This window comes from Uncinocarpus reesii, genomic scaffold (assembly GCF_000003515.1).
Source record: "Uncinocarpus reesii 1704 scaffold_1 genomic scaffold, whole genome shotgun sequence".
NCBI classification, from domain to species: Eukaryota; Fungi; Ascomycota; class Eurotiomycetes; order Onygenales; family Onygenaceae; genus Uncinocarpus; species Uncinocarpus reesii.
This window is the reverse complement of record NW_003052500.1, coordinates 3,234,969-3,249,686: the sequence shown is the minus strand read 5'-3', so window position 1 is coordinate 3,249,686 and position 14,718 is coordinate 3,234,969. Positions and strand designations below refer to the sequence as shown.

The following is a 14,718-nucleotide window of genomic DNA, read 5'->3' as shown; positions in this document are numbered from 1 at the left end:
GAGCATCGGGCCCATCAAGTTGTGCAGCAAGAATCACGGATTCAACAAATCCACCCCTTATACCCTGACATACAACATCACATCACAGCCGGGATACTGCGCTTTTGCGTACTCCCGTATTGCCTCGTAGCGCCTCCGCTCATCCAGCAATTTATCCATCTGTTGCGCAATGCTAGTGCGCAGCAGCTTCACTTGTGTATTTTGATTTTGCCTTCGAAAATGGCGGTAAAGTGCTCTTCGTTTCAAGAATCGTTGCATTTCCCGTGACCAGTTTGCCTGTTACAAAACAGCAAATACATTTAGCCTTTCCTGGTGCTTTGGAAGCGAATTTTCCTCCAAGAAGACTTACTTTTCGACAACCGGCTATTCCGTGCCTGATACACCTTGTGCAACGGCTGCGGCCTCGTGAAAAGTTACACCATATATTGGGGTTCTTCAATTTCGGCAAACAGCATACACACGGGATGCGCTCGCGGACACGGAGCAGCAGCCTTTTCCATTTTGATTTGTCTATGTTTTTTTTGTTCATCGGCTCTGCGATGGACCTTTTCTCGGATTTCGACTGCTGTGCTTTTGCCATTGTCCAAACTCGTTTGATTCCTTGAATGTTTTTAGAATGAATGCAGAGAGCTTGATGAGAATATTTTGAATAAAAAATGTTTGTTTCTTGGAGAAGAACAGAAGATTTGGATTTATTATTGAAAATGAAGGAATTGCTTGCTGAATGACAATCTCACTTGAATTTGGACGTGCAGGCAAACAGAACTCAGAACAGAACTCAGTGAATGACAAAAGCAGCTCCCGCAACATGATAAGCTCCAGAAGCTGCTATTCATCCATATCGACGCCATTCCATCTCCCTTTCATCGTTGGCCCTATCACATCACCGTGCAGATTATACAATCACACTCCTCATCACCACACCCGCACCCAAAACAAGGCTTTGTAGTCCCTTTGATAGGCTTCGTGACAACTGAGGACGCCGAGGAGCCGGAGGAAGTAGGCAGGGTACCGTCAACAAGGGCGGGCTTGTGAGAGTTTGCGGCCATTTTCGCTTCAGGATTGATAGAATGCTCTGTACTCCGTAGCTGGAAGGGAACTCTATAGTGGTTCTCGATGGTCTCCCTGCTCAAGCTCAGTTAGTTAGCTGTGGACTGCTTAATGTTCTTGATGTGCTATCGCTTCACCTTGCCTGTCTCTTTGTTTGACATTTGTATGCCTCAGTTAGCATGGATGTCAAGAAGCTTGCGCTGAACGGCCTGGATTTATACGAATATCGCTGCAGCCACACGGGACGTCGTCATCTCCTTGATTATGTCACGGCCACCACCAGTCAACCCACTCCAGACTTGTCAATGCTGAGTTCACTCGTTCACTTCACTCTTGACCAAAGAGTCGCTGCATGTCACCAAAATCATAGCCTTTGAAATCAGTTTCATTCCTGGGGTTGTGTGCAAGAAGATGGGCAGAGAGAGAGAAACAAGTCAAATATTCTATTAAGCACCTCCCTGCACAAACTAAGCACTGCTAACAACATCAGAAAGGAAACACTTCTTTGAAAACTATAGCCGAATCACCAGGTGGCCCAGTAATCAATCTCAGGATTACCCTGGAAACTGGATATTATTTGATGCCGAAACCCTTCCTCGACTTCGAATACCCCGTCCATGGTCTCGAAGCGTATATCCCACGACTGTCCAACGCCATGGACGAGACGCTCGACTCGTTGCCAGTCTCGTGCCAGCTTTTGGGCCTTTTCGATTTCTGCCTGCTCCAGAGGACATTCTGACGATATGTTTCCGCAGCCCCATGAGAATTGTTCGAATTGACCGTAATCCTCAAGACAAGGAAAATAGCAGCGGGCCGAGTTCAGTAATTGTTTTTTTGTTTCACGGAGTATATTTGAGTATATTTCCTCCCGAAGCTGATCGTCGTCAGGCAAGTTCAAACGGCGCTCCTCGTCCTGGTATCCAAGGAACTCCGCGAGGTGCCAGCTAGGAGGCCAGATGCTGTAGTCATCGGGGCTAGAATTACAGTCAAACCAAGTATTCCTGCACGCCTCTAAAAGTTCTCTCAATATTGAGAGGCATGTCTCTTCTTCTGGTGGCACGATCATTGGACAGTCCCAGATGTCGAAATACACTCTTCTCGCAAGGTAAAAGGGATTATCCTCTTCAGCACCCTTGATCAGGTCGATAAGGTCTGGTTGCACCAGCCCATCCCCGATGGCCCAGTTGTGAATCATGTAAAAAGTTTCATCAGCTTCGAAACCAGTACTGTTGCACGCTTTCATGATGCGATTGTACACAACGCATTCGTCCTCGGGCAAGTGGCCGCTCGCAAAATCCTTGTTCTCACCCTGGATGCAACGGTCAATATGGACCCAATCTGTCTTTACAGATGCAACAGATAAGCGTAGCTTGTCGATCTCCTTCTCGCAGCCCAAATCGGTGCCGAGTGTCGTTAACATTTCCCCATACCTAGCCCAAAAGCTTGCCTTGTACAGCTCGATAAGGCCAATCTGCAATGTCTTGTCTACCAGGTCACTAGGCAGAAGCCCATAGGGTGCCTCCCGTAACCCGCTATCCATAAATGCAATGACCTCTTTCAACTGTTTAGCAGCCAGCTTGAAGTTGAACTGTTTTCTCTCGGATTCAATTCTGAGAAATTGTTCGCATGCGCGCTTTAGGGTTTTCATTGCACGTCTTCCCATAGGAGACATTGGTACCCACTTGCATTCAAGGGCTCCGATGGCGTACGCGAGCAATGCCCTTATTTCCTCCTTCCCATAGTCCGAAACACCACCCTCCTGAAGCGGGGGCGGATAGACGACTAGGTAACGTCCTGGTTCATGAATATCGCTAGCTGAGAGTGTGCAGCGCGGCTCTAATGCGATTCGGATCTCGAGGTATGAAGGAACTGGGATGCGTTCTGTATTGGGTGGATTGGTGGCTGCCAGAGGCTCCGATGCCTCAGGGGGTCCTAGTTCAGCACTAGGTGGAGAGGTCGCTTCCATTTTCATTTCCATTTTGTCAAGATCTCAGACTTAATAGACAGATAGATATGTTGAGAGAAAATTGTTCTGTGGGCCAGCTTTTATACCCAGATGCTTCCCGGCGCCTGCCATCAAAATGACCCTTTTAGCAACATCATGACCTCATATAAAGTAAAGATGGCGATGCAATAATTCACACACACAGCTACCATAGTCAGTCTTCGTCGTCATTCACTCATTTCAACCTTGGCTCTCTGTGTGTCCCAAATTCTGCACTGGCAAACAAGCCTCAGCGGCCGTATGGTAAGCTTCCCCAGTTCCAAAACCTCTTGATATCAATATAGGCTCCGAGCATCGGTCCCGACGTCCGCAACCGTTCAAAAAAGGCTCATTTCGGGGTCCAGGTTAGTGCGCAAGCTTGAGTATAGGGACGTTCCGTCAGAGAAAGCCCGGAGATGTCCTGGTGAGGTTCCATGGCGTGATTGCATCCGGAGCCTATGGGACTCAAAAAGGCAGACGTTCGCCTCTCTTATCCGACGGAATAATGATACGCAATGACAGGGTCCAACATCCGAAGCTGGTGTTCTCCCGCAGCTCCCTTGCTTTTTTGGTTGGATATGATGCTAGGTTTGGGGGGAGCCATGGCGCGATATTCAATCGTCTGGTCATGGATACTAAATCAGCCGGTGGGTTGCTGTAGGTAACTACGTCTAATAGAATGACGATCAGATTGACCATCGAGGCTGATAGGATATAGACACCGTGTCAAGACCTCTAGGTTTTCCTCCCGAAGATAGGGCGTAAAAGATGTCCATTGAATATATGCCCCTTTTGCGCGATTACCTCTGTTCCTGGAACGACATTCCAGCTCCTTTAAGCGACGGTTCCAATGAAAAGTTCGAGAAACTTCTATACTGATGCAGGGTGCCTATAGACTCGATTCTATGAAGCTTCGAGATACGTACCTGCGGCCTCGCAGAGCCTAAAAGATTATCCACACTTTAATATAGTTACCGTCGAAGTTGACTAACAGCACGTATATATTGGACCTAGATACATATGGATTCATAAAAGAAAATGCATGGAAAGAATGCACAAGCTTCTCAGAATCACGGTGGTATTATACTTTGTAGGATAGCTTGCGGCCGGGTCACTTTCTAGGACTGATTTCCATTTTGGCCAAGTGCTGAATAAGGAGCGAGGGAATGTTGAGAACAGGTAGCAAGCAAAGGATGGAGTGAGTCAAATTCTTCATGCATTAGAATCACAGCGATCCGAACGCTGTCTAGAAAAGAAACCGTACCAACTTGAAAAGGAAACATGCGTTAGTTCAGTAAGTCATAAAAAGCCATGGACATTTACAAAGATCATATCGAGCCGTCACTTTTTGATTTCCAATCCTGGCCCCCTAACATGCAATTCACCGTCATTATTCATTGAAATCCCCCCCCAACCGGTTCCATTTTGTGGTTATTTGAATTTGTATGTGAATGAGATATTATTTCAATTTCCCAATTGCTCAATGAAGCTTGCTGGGCCGCCAGGTTGCATGTTATTGAGCCACGAGACAAGTTCAATAAGTTCTGCGCGACGCTCGTCCTCTAGTTGATCTCGGTCGCCCGTGAGGACGGCTTGGAAGATTGGGATCAAGCGCGGGGTGTGGCTTTGGATAACTGGATCTTCCCATTTGTCTACAGATAAATTAGCACCATTCCATTCAACATTGGGGTAAGGTACAAACGTACATAATTGGCATATCATGCGGTACACCGGGTCGTTTTCATCGTAATCTGTTGTTAATGGGAGGTCATCGATCAGGACAGGGATGGCATCTGCAAGTGGAACGTGGTCTTTGTGTTTCAAGATCATTCGAGCAAGGCATCCAACAGCGTTATCCGGGAGTCTAGACTCGTGGATACGTAGACAAGGCTCCAGTTTCTCCAGGATAGAGGGATATGCTTGGATAATCTCTTGCGTTGAGTTGGAGTTCTCAACCAAACGCCCAACAGCATAGGTCGTATTGCTTCGAGTTTGTAAATCCTCATCCGTGAGGCGACGAAGGAATAAACGAAGGAAATTTCCTGTGAAAGGAGTGACTGCTTCGCCTAAACCGGTAATGAGATCCGCAAGCACCCCAACGGCGGTTGCCCTCTCAAGAGATTCGCTGCCACCAGCGTACTTTAGAACTGTCTTCTCAAAAACGGGCCACAATCCGACAAAGTCTCCGCCAAGAGCAGCTGCGAGGCCAGCGATGACGTCGAGAGCAGTGTCGACAACGACCCAGTCAAACTCAGAGAGTTCTTCAAGAGCTGCTTGATCTTCCTCATCCGCACCGAAATCCTGCTGGCAAGGATGTTGCTTGGTGATGATAGTGTCAACGAGGGTGACCACATTATTAAGAGTTGCTTGATCTGCGATAATATAAGGTCCGCAATATCGAAGGTTTTCGGCTACATTGCGGTTGATATCGGCGACGGTGAGACTAGAAGTTAATTCAGCATTAGCATCTGTGTAATGCAAAAATGTAGGGAAACGTAAATAGGAGCAAAATGCCACAAGATATCAGGTTACGTTGGAAAATCGGTTTCACATCAATCACATAATATGTGTGTCTGAGTGAGCTGGGATACGATGCGTGTCATCATAATAAATAGGCATTGAAGGTAAAACAAGACAGGAATGACGACGCAGTGGACACATACCTATCCTCTTCTTCACTCCACATCTTAATCGTTGCAGTCATGAGGATCTCTCCAAATTTCTTAATTTCCTGTGGAGGTTCGCTCAACGGCTTGCCACGCTCCCATTTCTGCGCATGGCCGGCAGATTCAGACACTTGCCATAAAGCAGCGTATGCGCGGTGGAGAGTCGAAATTGTGCTTTTACGAACGCCTTCATATGGATGCTCGGCAAGAGGCAAGACGTGTTCAATCGTTTTTTCGAAGAAAGGCATAAAGGATTGACCAGTGTGAGTGAGCACGTCACCAAGGACCTCAATAGCGACCTCTTTTTCTTGGGCAATTGGGGTGACAGTGCTGAAATCCTCCCATTCACCGTCCTCATCATCGTCCATGCCTTGGATCACGTCATCGTCATCATCAGCATCGGCAACACGAACTTTGTGGCCGGCGATGGAAACTTCTTGTCCGATTAGGTCGCGAGCTGCATCGCCGAGAGAGACTTCCAAGTCTTCGTCGTCCTGTTCAAGGCAATCCAAAAGTCCTTTGACAACCCCATCCAGATAAGGGGTGAAATCTTCGCCGTATACTTTGGACATGGCGCCCCAGAAGATATACGTGCTCTCCTTCAACCGGGAATGGTTAAGTCTGAGAGCTTCCTCGCTGGCTTGCATCAAGGGTCCCACATAGTTCTTATAACGATCAGGCCCAGCGGAAGTGGACATCTCTCCCATAGCATCTGTGACACAAGCCCGGAGCTCAAGCTCTTCTTCGCTATTCTTAAGGGTGACAAACTCTTGCATTATGTGCATAGACTCATCAAAGAATGGTAAGAACGCTTCGCCGGCCGAAGAAGCAATCGACCCCAAGGCGCCAGCAGATAGTCCTTTGAGCTTGAAATCTGGCTGTTGGAAGAGTTTTTGCAGCACAGGTACAAGTTCTGATTGATATTGGATGGCGTCTTTACCCTCCAATGCATTAACGACCCCGTCGATAGCGGAAACACTTGCCTTGATGAGGTCGATGGTGACGCCACTTTCTTCTCCCTTGTATTCTTGCATAGCACTAGCCAGATTCTGCAATAACAACGGCATTAGTTGTTGGTGCTGCTTGGCCATGTCCTCGGCAAGGTCATCGGCGATGCGCACAACTCCATTTAGAGTTGCGTGTCGGACTTTCGGTTCTGGATCTGAAAGCATCTGCAAGATCACAGGGAAGATTTCTTTCATTTGCGTACTGATAAAATCTGGAGCACCTTCCACGCACATACCCAAAGCGAGAATACCAGCCCTTCGGTAGTCGGGATTCGCGCTTGTGAAATACTGGCCTAGAGCTTTAAGAAGGGGGACCACAACTTGACTAGGAGGCAAGAATTGTGCCATCATGTCCAAAAGGCCCAAGGCGGATCGAGCAGGAGTGATGTCGTCTACATCATCAGAGTCGCCGAGTTCGGTAGCAATTTGAAGTGAGGTAAGGGTCAATTGCTCGCCAAGTTGCATTCCTTGAATCTTGAGCTTTCTGTATCTGAGACACTGCATCAGAAAGCTGATAGCTTGGGTCCTCGTCTCTTCAGCCATCTCATTATTGGCCGCCAGCTGGTTCATGAACAAGACCAAATCCTTCAGATGAGGGTTCAAGAGTTGCGGCTCACATCCAAGAAAAGTCTGGAACACTTCGAATGCTTGCATAACTCTATCTTCATCCTCCTGGTCGATTGCATCCTTCAAGACAGCGACCATCGCGGGAAATATGTTTTGGAAAGCTTGAACGGCTTGTGCATCCTCGTCTATGTCGAGGTGTATAGCAAGTTTGCTGAGGGAAAGCAGTGTGTTGATGCGAACCTCCGCACTTTCAGGGTCGCGGATAGTTTTATCGAAAAGGTGAAGAAGTTCGACAAATTTGCTTTGAAACCCATCTCCTAAAGTCTCCAGAATCGTAAACAGAATGTACATTCCCACGGCGCGCACTTCCTTTGAGTTATTGGTGGCAGCCTGAAGAAGCCACTGGGGAAGGTCGGCCCACTCGCCATCTTGAAGATCAAGCTTCGCAATTGCAGATATAACTCTAGCAAAAGAATGACGCACAAGAGGCGCCTGCTCTTCGAGCGTAGAGTGAAGCAACCGTTCTCGTATTTGTGGCTTCTGCTCACGGGGAACCTTGAGCCAGTGTTTTGAAACTAGGGATCGCGCCTCGACGGCAGCCAGCTGCTTTAAATCGGTATTGCTGTGGGATGTGAATATTTGGATGAGGAATATGAGTGCTTCCGGTTTATTGTAAAATTCCTTTTGTAGCGTGGCGGTTGCATCTTTGACATTGCCCTGGCTGGCTGTGAAAACACAAGCGGGAGTTAGCCCAAGAACCTTGAGGCCAGAGAAATGAGACCAAAGGACTAGACTAAGGGAGACTAGAGAGCAAACTCACGATTTAAAACAATCTGCAGCTGCTGCAGGAATCTTTCTTGGTCCATGGTGGACAAGTGTGCGCTGAGACCGCGCAACGCCGGAAGATAAATATCAATAAAGAATCAGAATAGCTCGATGATAATTATAAAATTAGTCCAAAATGCATTCCTTCACTCTTAACTAGAACGTCTCGAGTGTAGAAAAGAGGAATATTATGCTGGGGGTATCACAACAGGAGAAAGTGTGGGAGTTGAAGACGCGGTAAAAAAAAATTTGAAAAGGGAAAATTTGACGGTGTGAGGTGGGGAGGCCAGGGTGACACCCAACCGCTCCACAACCATCACATCTCTAGACTACAGCCATCCTTCTCCAGACAGCCAGGACTCGATGCTGCGGATGAAACGGGTGGTATTGATGTTATTTTATGTTCATAGGCCTGATTTCAGCAGTATGTGCAAATTGTGAGTTACTTCTGGAGATTATATGACAACTACAAAAACAGCATGATATTCCTAAACAAAATAGATCTCAAATATAGTATCCAAACTCCTCCAGGTCTAGTAATAAATATGCCTGGACCTCGATGTCTATTGACCTGCATGATATTCATCAAACCGACGCTAGATCTGACCAGACGCTCCCAGGAGAAATGAACAAATCCAAATAAATGTTGAATATAACCCAAAAATAAACGGAAATGGAGATTGCAAACACATTGCCAATCCACAATATGGAGCTTACTCAATAGTCATCAGAATCGTAATCATTATCGGGCAACAGGGAGCGATATCTACGAGCAGCTAGATCCTCTTCAAGGCCGCCGTCTGATTCAGGGTCAATATACCCTAGCATAGAGTTAGCCTGCTAGCCTATTCAAAATTAGCCAGAGATTGGCGGCTCACCTTCTCCTCCAAAGAAGCTAAGAGCCACAGGAAGGAATATCAAACCGTGGGTTGCAGCGAAAATAATCAGTGCCAACCAGACGCGGAAGTAATATATTTCAAAAATCTTGCTTCTTGTAAAGGCAAGAACACAGACACCAACGAGTTTCGTCAAGGTGATACCGCTAAAAACACTTCCCCCAACATTCACTAATGCGGCCCATGCTCGCGCAGTACGGTGCCGAAACTTATTCTGGGCCCTTTCAAGAAGTGACGCCGAGGGGAACATAAAGGCACGGGCAATGTGCGCGCAGAATTCGATGCCAATGCCGACGCAAATAATCAAATTTACGAGAGAAACCGCATTCAAGGAAACTCCCGCTACGGCCATAGTACCCATGATGTCCACGAGCATCATAATGACGGTGAAAGTCACAACCGCCCCGGTTGTGATAGAGCCTAGTAAAAGAGATGTCACGACGAAAATGATTGCAATCGCAGACCCCAATAGTGTACCAGTCAGACGCACAATCGATGCGTATTGGTCGAAGAAAATGTAAAACTTCGAATATGGGAAGACCTCGATATCGTGTCTAGAAGAAAGGCTATCGGCAATCCGACGAGCGGAAGCGTAGGCGTTGATGAAATCCGCTTGGCTGCGGAGTGGCGTATGCGAAGTACGGAAATGGCTCGCGTTGGTCATTATGTGTTTGGGGTCAATGACCAAAGCATTGCTATAGGGAGCCTTACCCCCGAGCGGGCACGATGCAGTAGTGGGAGACCGTATCCATTTGTCCGCATACTTCAAAAATTCTAACCCTTCCGGCATGCCGTGGAGTGAGATGTTCCATGCCGGCTCTCTATCTTCAAAACAAATTTTCCCATCTTCGACACAGCAATCCTTTTGAGGGTTCAGCCAGTAGAAAAAGTCATCAATCCAGCTTGCAGCGGATCCAGAAATGTATGAAACATTCGACCTTTTGGACTCCTGTTCTAGAACAAATCCAAGAGAAAAATCGTCGCAAGTCGAAAAGCGACCACACAGTTGTTGTTGATGAAGCCGTGCGGTGACATTGACATCCTTAGTTACGAAATAGACAGGAGGGCCGGTACCAAAATAATCGTACAAGTCGTTGAAGTACGGTATCAAGTAGGAATCGCTGGGGATGGCAATGCGCTGGTCCAAACCAAGTTGCATCGTTGGTAGCAGAGCGAGGCCAGCTGCAAACATACCGGAGAACACTAACAAAACTAGCAGCCTGACTTTTTTGCCCAACAATTTTGGTGCGTAAACGCTTCGAATCAACCAATCTATGATGCCTTCTTCACCATGGTCGAATGGCTGGCTCCCCGGGATTGCGGCAGCAGTTGCCTTGCGTACCGTCAGGCAAGGGAAGCAATCTACTCGAAGGCTTTCGACGCGCCTCTGATTCAGGGCTAAAAGGGATATAAACATTGTGACTTGCAACAGTGCGTTGATCAAAACGGCACCGGCAGCATACACAGCAAAATTTTTCACTGCAGGCATCCCCACAAAAACGCCCATGGCAAATGCGACGGTTTCCGTGGTTGCGGATAAGAGAATACTAGGGCCCATGCGTCCCAGCGCTTTGGCAATCCGTTCATCGAGCTCTTCGTCAGGATGGCTCACATTGACCCTCTCAAACTCATGAACAATTAGGAAAATGTTATCGACACCAACGGCGAGGACGAGGAATGGTATCACTTCAGCGATGATAAGGGTCACTTTGACACCAACAGCCGCAAATAACCCGACGGACGCGGAAACGGACATCAGGACAATCAGAATCCCAATGACGCCGACGCTGAACTTGGACTGCACGAGTGTGTTGGCCGGATTGCTGAAGAGGGATTTCCATGTTATGGTTGTTGAGCTTAAAGCTAGTGAGGCGTAGATGAACATGATCACATAACTGATAACCACGATCCTAGCATCAGTATTGGTAGATTTATTCAGCTCTTGTTCAAGGCTGATTTCAGTGTTGAAAGAAACGCGTAAACCGCGCTCCATAGCTTCCTCTTGAACCACTTGCAAAACTTGCTTGAGGCTGTTTTCCCAATCGATGGCATTTGCTTCCGCTTTCGAGCCTTGGTCATGGTTGTTAACCACCCATGTCACTATCAAAGCTTTTGCATCCAGAACATTTCCCGTGTCTTCATAACCGCCCAAAATCATATGCGGGCTTAATGGTTGTTGGAAATCCGGTAGACAATCACGGGCTCCTGGTGACTCTGTGCAGTGTCTCAATTGCTTTTGCCAGTTGTTTGGATCAACGTTGGAGAATGATCCTCCAAAATAACCTGTAAGGGACTGAACGACACAAGCCTTTCCGGTGGGTTTGAAGCAGACGTCGTCCAAAGAAAGGCCATTATTCAAAGATATCATCCGCTTTACCCTATTTTCTACATCAAACCACCAGCTCAACGTCTCGTAATCAAGGACGGGCCCAGGTTCATCCTTCACTAAAAATGCTTGCTCGGCGCGGTAAAACGGCCCAAAATTGGAATCGAAATATTCCTTTTCTCTCGCGGCTGCTGATGTTGGACTGACCCATAATTTGACGGGGTCCTTTTCCACCGAAAAGCGCAGCCAACCTAAGCTCAACACGGCAATAATAATAACGCTTGTAACGATGGTTGAAGCGGGGAACCTAGCACAGAAACGACCAAGGCGGCTAAATGCCTTATCCAATGTAGAATTCAGCTGATAATATTTGGTGGGGCGGGTGAGAGATCCGGCATTCTCAATTATGTCGCCTTCGTCTTCTTCGTCGCTTGGACTGGCATCTTGTAACAATCGTACCCTTTCAATCTTTCTTTCACGGTGTTTCCGAAAGGCGACTCGACCCAAGACGCCGGAGACGAGAAGTAGAAGGGTTACAGAGTAGATCAAAATGACCGCAAATGAAAAGCATGGGAGGTAGCCAACGAAACAGGAATGTTCCGTCGCCAAAGCCGGCAACTGCGGACAGACAGCTGGACAATCGATACAAGAGCACCGGAATGCGCTATCCGAGTCGTTGCAGGACTTGGGAGATTCTGGCAATGCTCGCATTCCGTCGTCAAACGAATTTCTCGGTTTGGTCATAAAGTTGATTTGGAACGGACTGCCCAACAGCTTCTTATCGCCCAGGAATTTTAGGAATTGCGTATAATTTTTAGCACCACCACCGATAAAGTCCATTGCTTTTCCCCCAGATGCGCCATTCTTGACGTCCTTGCAGCTGTCGTAAAAGCCGCTCTGGTACTTCTCAGACCACAGATTGTCCAACTCGGTCACCAGTAATTTCCCTCGAACCTCCTCTGTCTGAGTAACATTTATGAATAGCGATTGATCGGGTGAGCAGGTAAAAGTGCAGAAGATATTAAAGAAATTCTCTTTGCAGGCAGGACATGAAGCGATGATGCCCTGAGCGAGTTTGAGGTTCTTGGACAGAGCATCAATCTAAGAGCCAAAGTCATGGTAAGTTGAGTTTTCGACCAAGCCATTGAAGAAATAGACGGGGAGCAGCAATACCTGTTCGTCCTCACAGCACACCGGTCCGTGACTCCATTTCTCACCGCACAGCGATACTAGTTTGTCACGCACTTTATCTTCGGGTTCCCGGGCGAGATCATTGTCGGGACAAGGTAGTTGCCCACCAAAGAACGACTTCTTCCCACAATGCCCTCTAATCGCACACCGGCCCTTCTCGTGGCGCTTGGTTTCGCCCTCCATGAATGCTGAGCTGCTTTGAACTGCAGCGAGGCCGACCAGAAGCACGGCATAGTATGAAAAGTGCATGTCGTAGAGTTGGCTCTCAAAGGGCTAGAAGCAATGGGATCGTGCTGTTTTGAGGTCTTGAGGCGGGAGCCTGGACGGCATGCGGATTCGGCAAGATGAGGGTACTAGGAGGTCAACACGGAAGCTGGGGTGGGAATGCAGCGGCACACCGCTCGGCAGCTCGACAAGGGCAGGCAAATCATAGGAGGCCAGCTCAGGAACGATCAGCAGGCGGGCGTCTGCAGGTTAAAAGCTCGTCTGGCCGTGGCGTCAGCTCTGGCTGGTCGATGAAGTTGCCGAATCTGGGAAGCGGGAAGATGTCACTCTTATGTAATCATCGTGTTGCTGAGTCAGCCCACGTGACCGCGCCAAACCGAAAGCGAGCATGGCCCTCGCCCATGTTGTCTCTCCCCCAAAAAAGGAACGAAGCAGAACATCCGATTTTTGAATGAATCTCGCTGGAATCCCTCCGTCGCTCTTCTTTCTCACCATCTGCTGCTCTGCCTCCTCGGAGCTTCAAACCTCGTTTTCTTCTTGCTGTTCGCTATTTTACTAATATCCTCCCTTCGTGCTGCTACCCGTGGCATTTTCTTTCAGTCACGTCACGCCGCAACTCGCGATCTCAGCCCTGTATTATCTTCCTTGTCTCCTACTTTAATCGCTCCTGCGCTCAATCCTCCTCGCCAGTAACATCATAAGACGTTCTCCATCTTTATCCCGACCCTACACCTTTATCTGGCCGTCCGTATTCTTCACTTTAGAATTTCGTCAACGAGACATTCCTTATGGCTTCTGTAAGTACCCCTTGGCTTGCACCAAACTGCACTCAGCGCCAGCTTCCCATTCCTTTCGCTCTTGGTTGGTCTCGTTTCTCGAGCTCTGTATGCTATAACGGTGATGGCTAATGCGTACTCTAAGCAGCCACGTCCTCCACACACCTTCAACAACCCATCTTACAACCTCCCAAACGGTTCCACAAGTGGCCCAGCTCCTGGAGCTACCGCACTGCTTCCAAATAACGGCAGGGTCATCCAGTCAGGCTCAGTTCGTATTCTGTGCGTTGCGGATGTTAGAGGTATGGTGCTCTCTAAATTTCTGAGATTTCCCTTTGCGATGAGCACGCGACAACGTTTTTCGACAGGATGTTGACATGGGCTTGGGTAACAACTAGGCAACTTGAAATCTTTGAATGAGCTGGCCAAACAAGCTCGTGCAGATCACATTATCCATACTGGAGATTTCGGCTTTTATGATGACACCTCTCTGGACCGGATTGCCGACAAGTAAGCTCGACGAGCCTCTTGCGCTCAATACCCGTTCTCAGTAATAGCTGGTGGCTGACTATTTTATTACTATAGAACATTGAAACATGTCGCACAATACTCTCCTCTTCTTCCGGAGTCTATTAAACGCAGCATCGCCCAGGTTCCTCCTCAACAATCCATCAAGCAACGTTTCAGCCCGGACCAACTCGTTCTTTCGGAACTGCCTCTACTTTTAAACAAGCAGCTTACACTCGATGTTCCCGTATACACGGTTTGGGGTGCTTGTGAAGATGTCCGCGTGCTAGAAAAGTTTCGTTCTGGAGAATACAAGGTGGACAAACTGCATATTATCGATGAAGCCAGCTCTAGACTGCTAGACGTTGGAGGTGTAAAGCTCCGTTTACTTGGTTTGGGTGGCGCCGTCGTGATGCATAAGTTATTTGACAATGGAGAAGGAAAAACAACCATCGCCGGTGGCCAAGGAACCATGTGGACCACTCTTTTACAGATGGGCGAGTTGGTCGATACAGCCAACCGCGTTTATGATCCCGCCGAAACCCGTATTTTTGTTACCCATGCGTCCCCGGCTCGTGAAGGCATGCTCAATCAACTTTCGGTCACCCTGAAAGCAGACTTTTCCAATCTCTGCTGGCTTACATTTTCGATATGGGCAGCTCGTACAACAGGTTTAGCGTTAACCCAACTTTGGACCA

The 14,718-nt window shown here is 47.9% G+C and overlaps 5 protein-coding genes across 5 annotated transcripts in view; 1 reads left to right on the top strand and 4 right to left on the bottom strand.

The window, feature by feature from the left end:
* Nucleotides 1-57: 57 nt before the first annotated feature.
* UREG_01314 (uncharacterized protein) lies at nucleotides 58-1,049 on the bottom strand (the record flags this gene model as incomplete). The annotated part of the gene is made up of 3 exons (XM_002541752.1): nucleotides 58-276; nucleotides 350-374; nucleotides 931-1,049. 3 exons carry the CDS (start codon nucleotides 1,047-1,049, stop codon nucleotides 58-60), a joined length of 363 nt encoding a protein of 120 aa, XP_002541798.1.
* A 524-nt stretch (nucleotides 1,050-1,573) lies between these two features.
* Nucleotides 1,574-3,028, bottom strand: UREG_01313 (uncharacterized protein; the record flags this gene model as incomplete). The annotated part of the gene is made up of 1 exon (XM_002541751.1): nucleotides 1,574-3,028. The coding sequence occupies one exon, from the start codon at nucleotides 3,026-3,028 to the stop codon at nucleotides 1,574-1,576; it is 1,455 nt and encodes a 484-aa protein (XP_002541797.1).
* Nucleotides 3,029-4,498: 1,470 nt separating this feature from the next.
* UREG_01312 (uncharacterized protein) lies at nucleotides 4,499-8,140 on the bottom strand (the record flags this gene model as incomplete). Its single annotated transcript, XM_002541750.1, has 4 exons — nucleotides 4,499-4,686; nucleotides 4,741-5,477; nucleotides 5,698-7,999; nucleotides 8,095-8,140. The coding sequence occupies 4 exons, from the start codon at nucleotides 8,138-8,140 to the stop codon at nucleotides 4,499-4,501; spliced, it is 3,273 nt and encodes a 1,090-aa protein (XP_002541796.1).
* Nucleotides 8,141-8,816: 676 nt separating this feature from the next.
* On the bottom strand, nucleotides 8,817-12,761 carry UREG_01311 (uncharacterized protein; the record flags this gene model as incomplete). Its single annotated transcript, XM_002541749.1, has 3 exons — nucleotides 8,817-8,920; nucleotides 8,978-12,422; nucleotides 12,495-12,761. 3 exons carry the CDS (start codon nucleotides 12,759-12,761, stop codon nucleotides 8,817-8,819), a joined length of 3,816 nt encoding a protein of 1,271 aa, XP_002541795.1.
* Nucleotides 12,762-13,637: 876 nt separating this feature from the next.
* The window catches only part of UREG_01310 (uncharacterized protein), a gene marked incomplete at both ends in the record, with an annotated part of 2,375 nt that continues 1,294 nt past the window's right edge, over nucleotides 13,638-14,718 (top strand). The window contains 3 exons of the mRNA XM_002541748.1: nucleotides 13,638-13,815; nucleotides 13,912-14,023; nucleotides 14,099-14,691. Of these exons, the coding sequence (XP_002541794.1) occupies nucleotides 13,638-13,815; nucleotides 13,912-14,023; nucleotides 14,099-14,691 (883 nt within the window). The remainder of the gene's footprint in view (nucleotides 13,816-13,911; nucleotides 14,024-14,098; nucleotides 14,692-14,718) is intronic.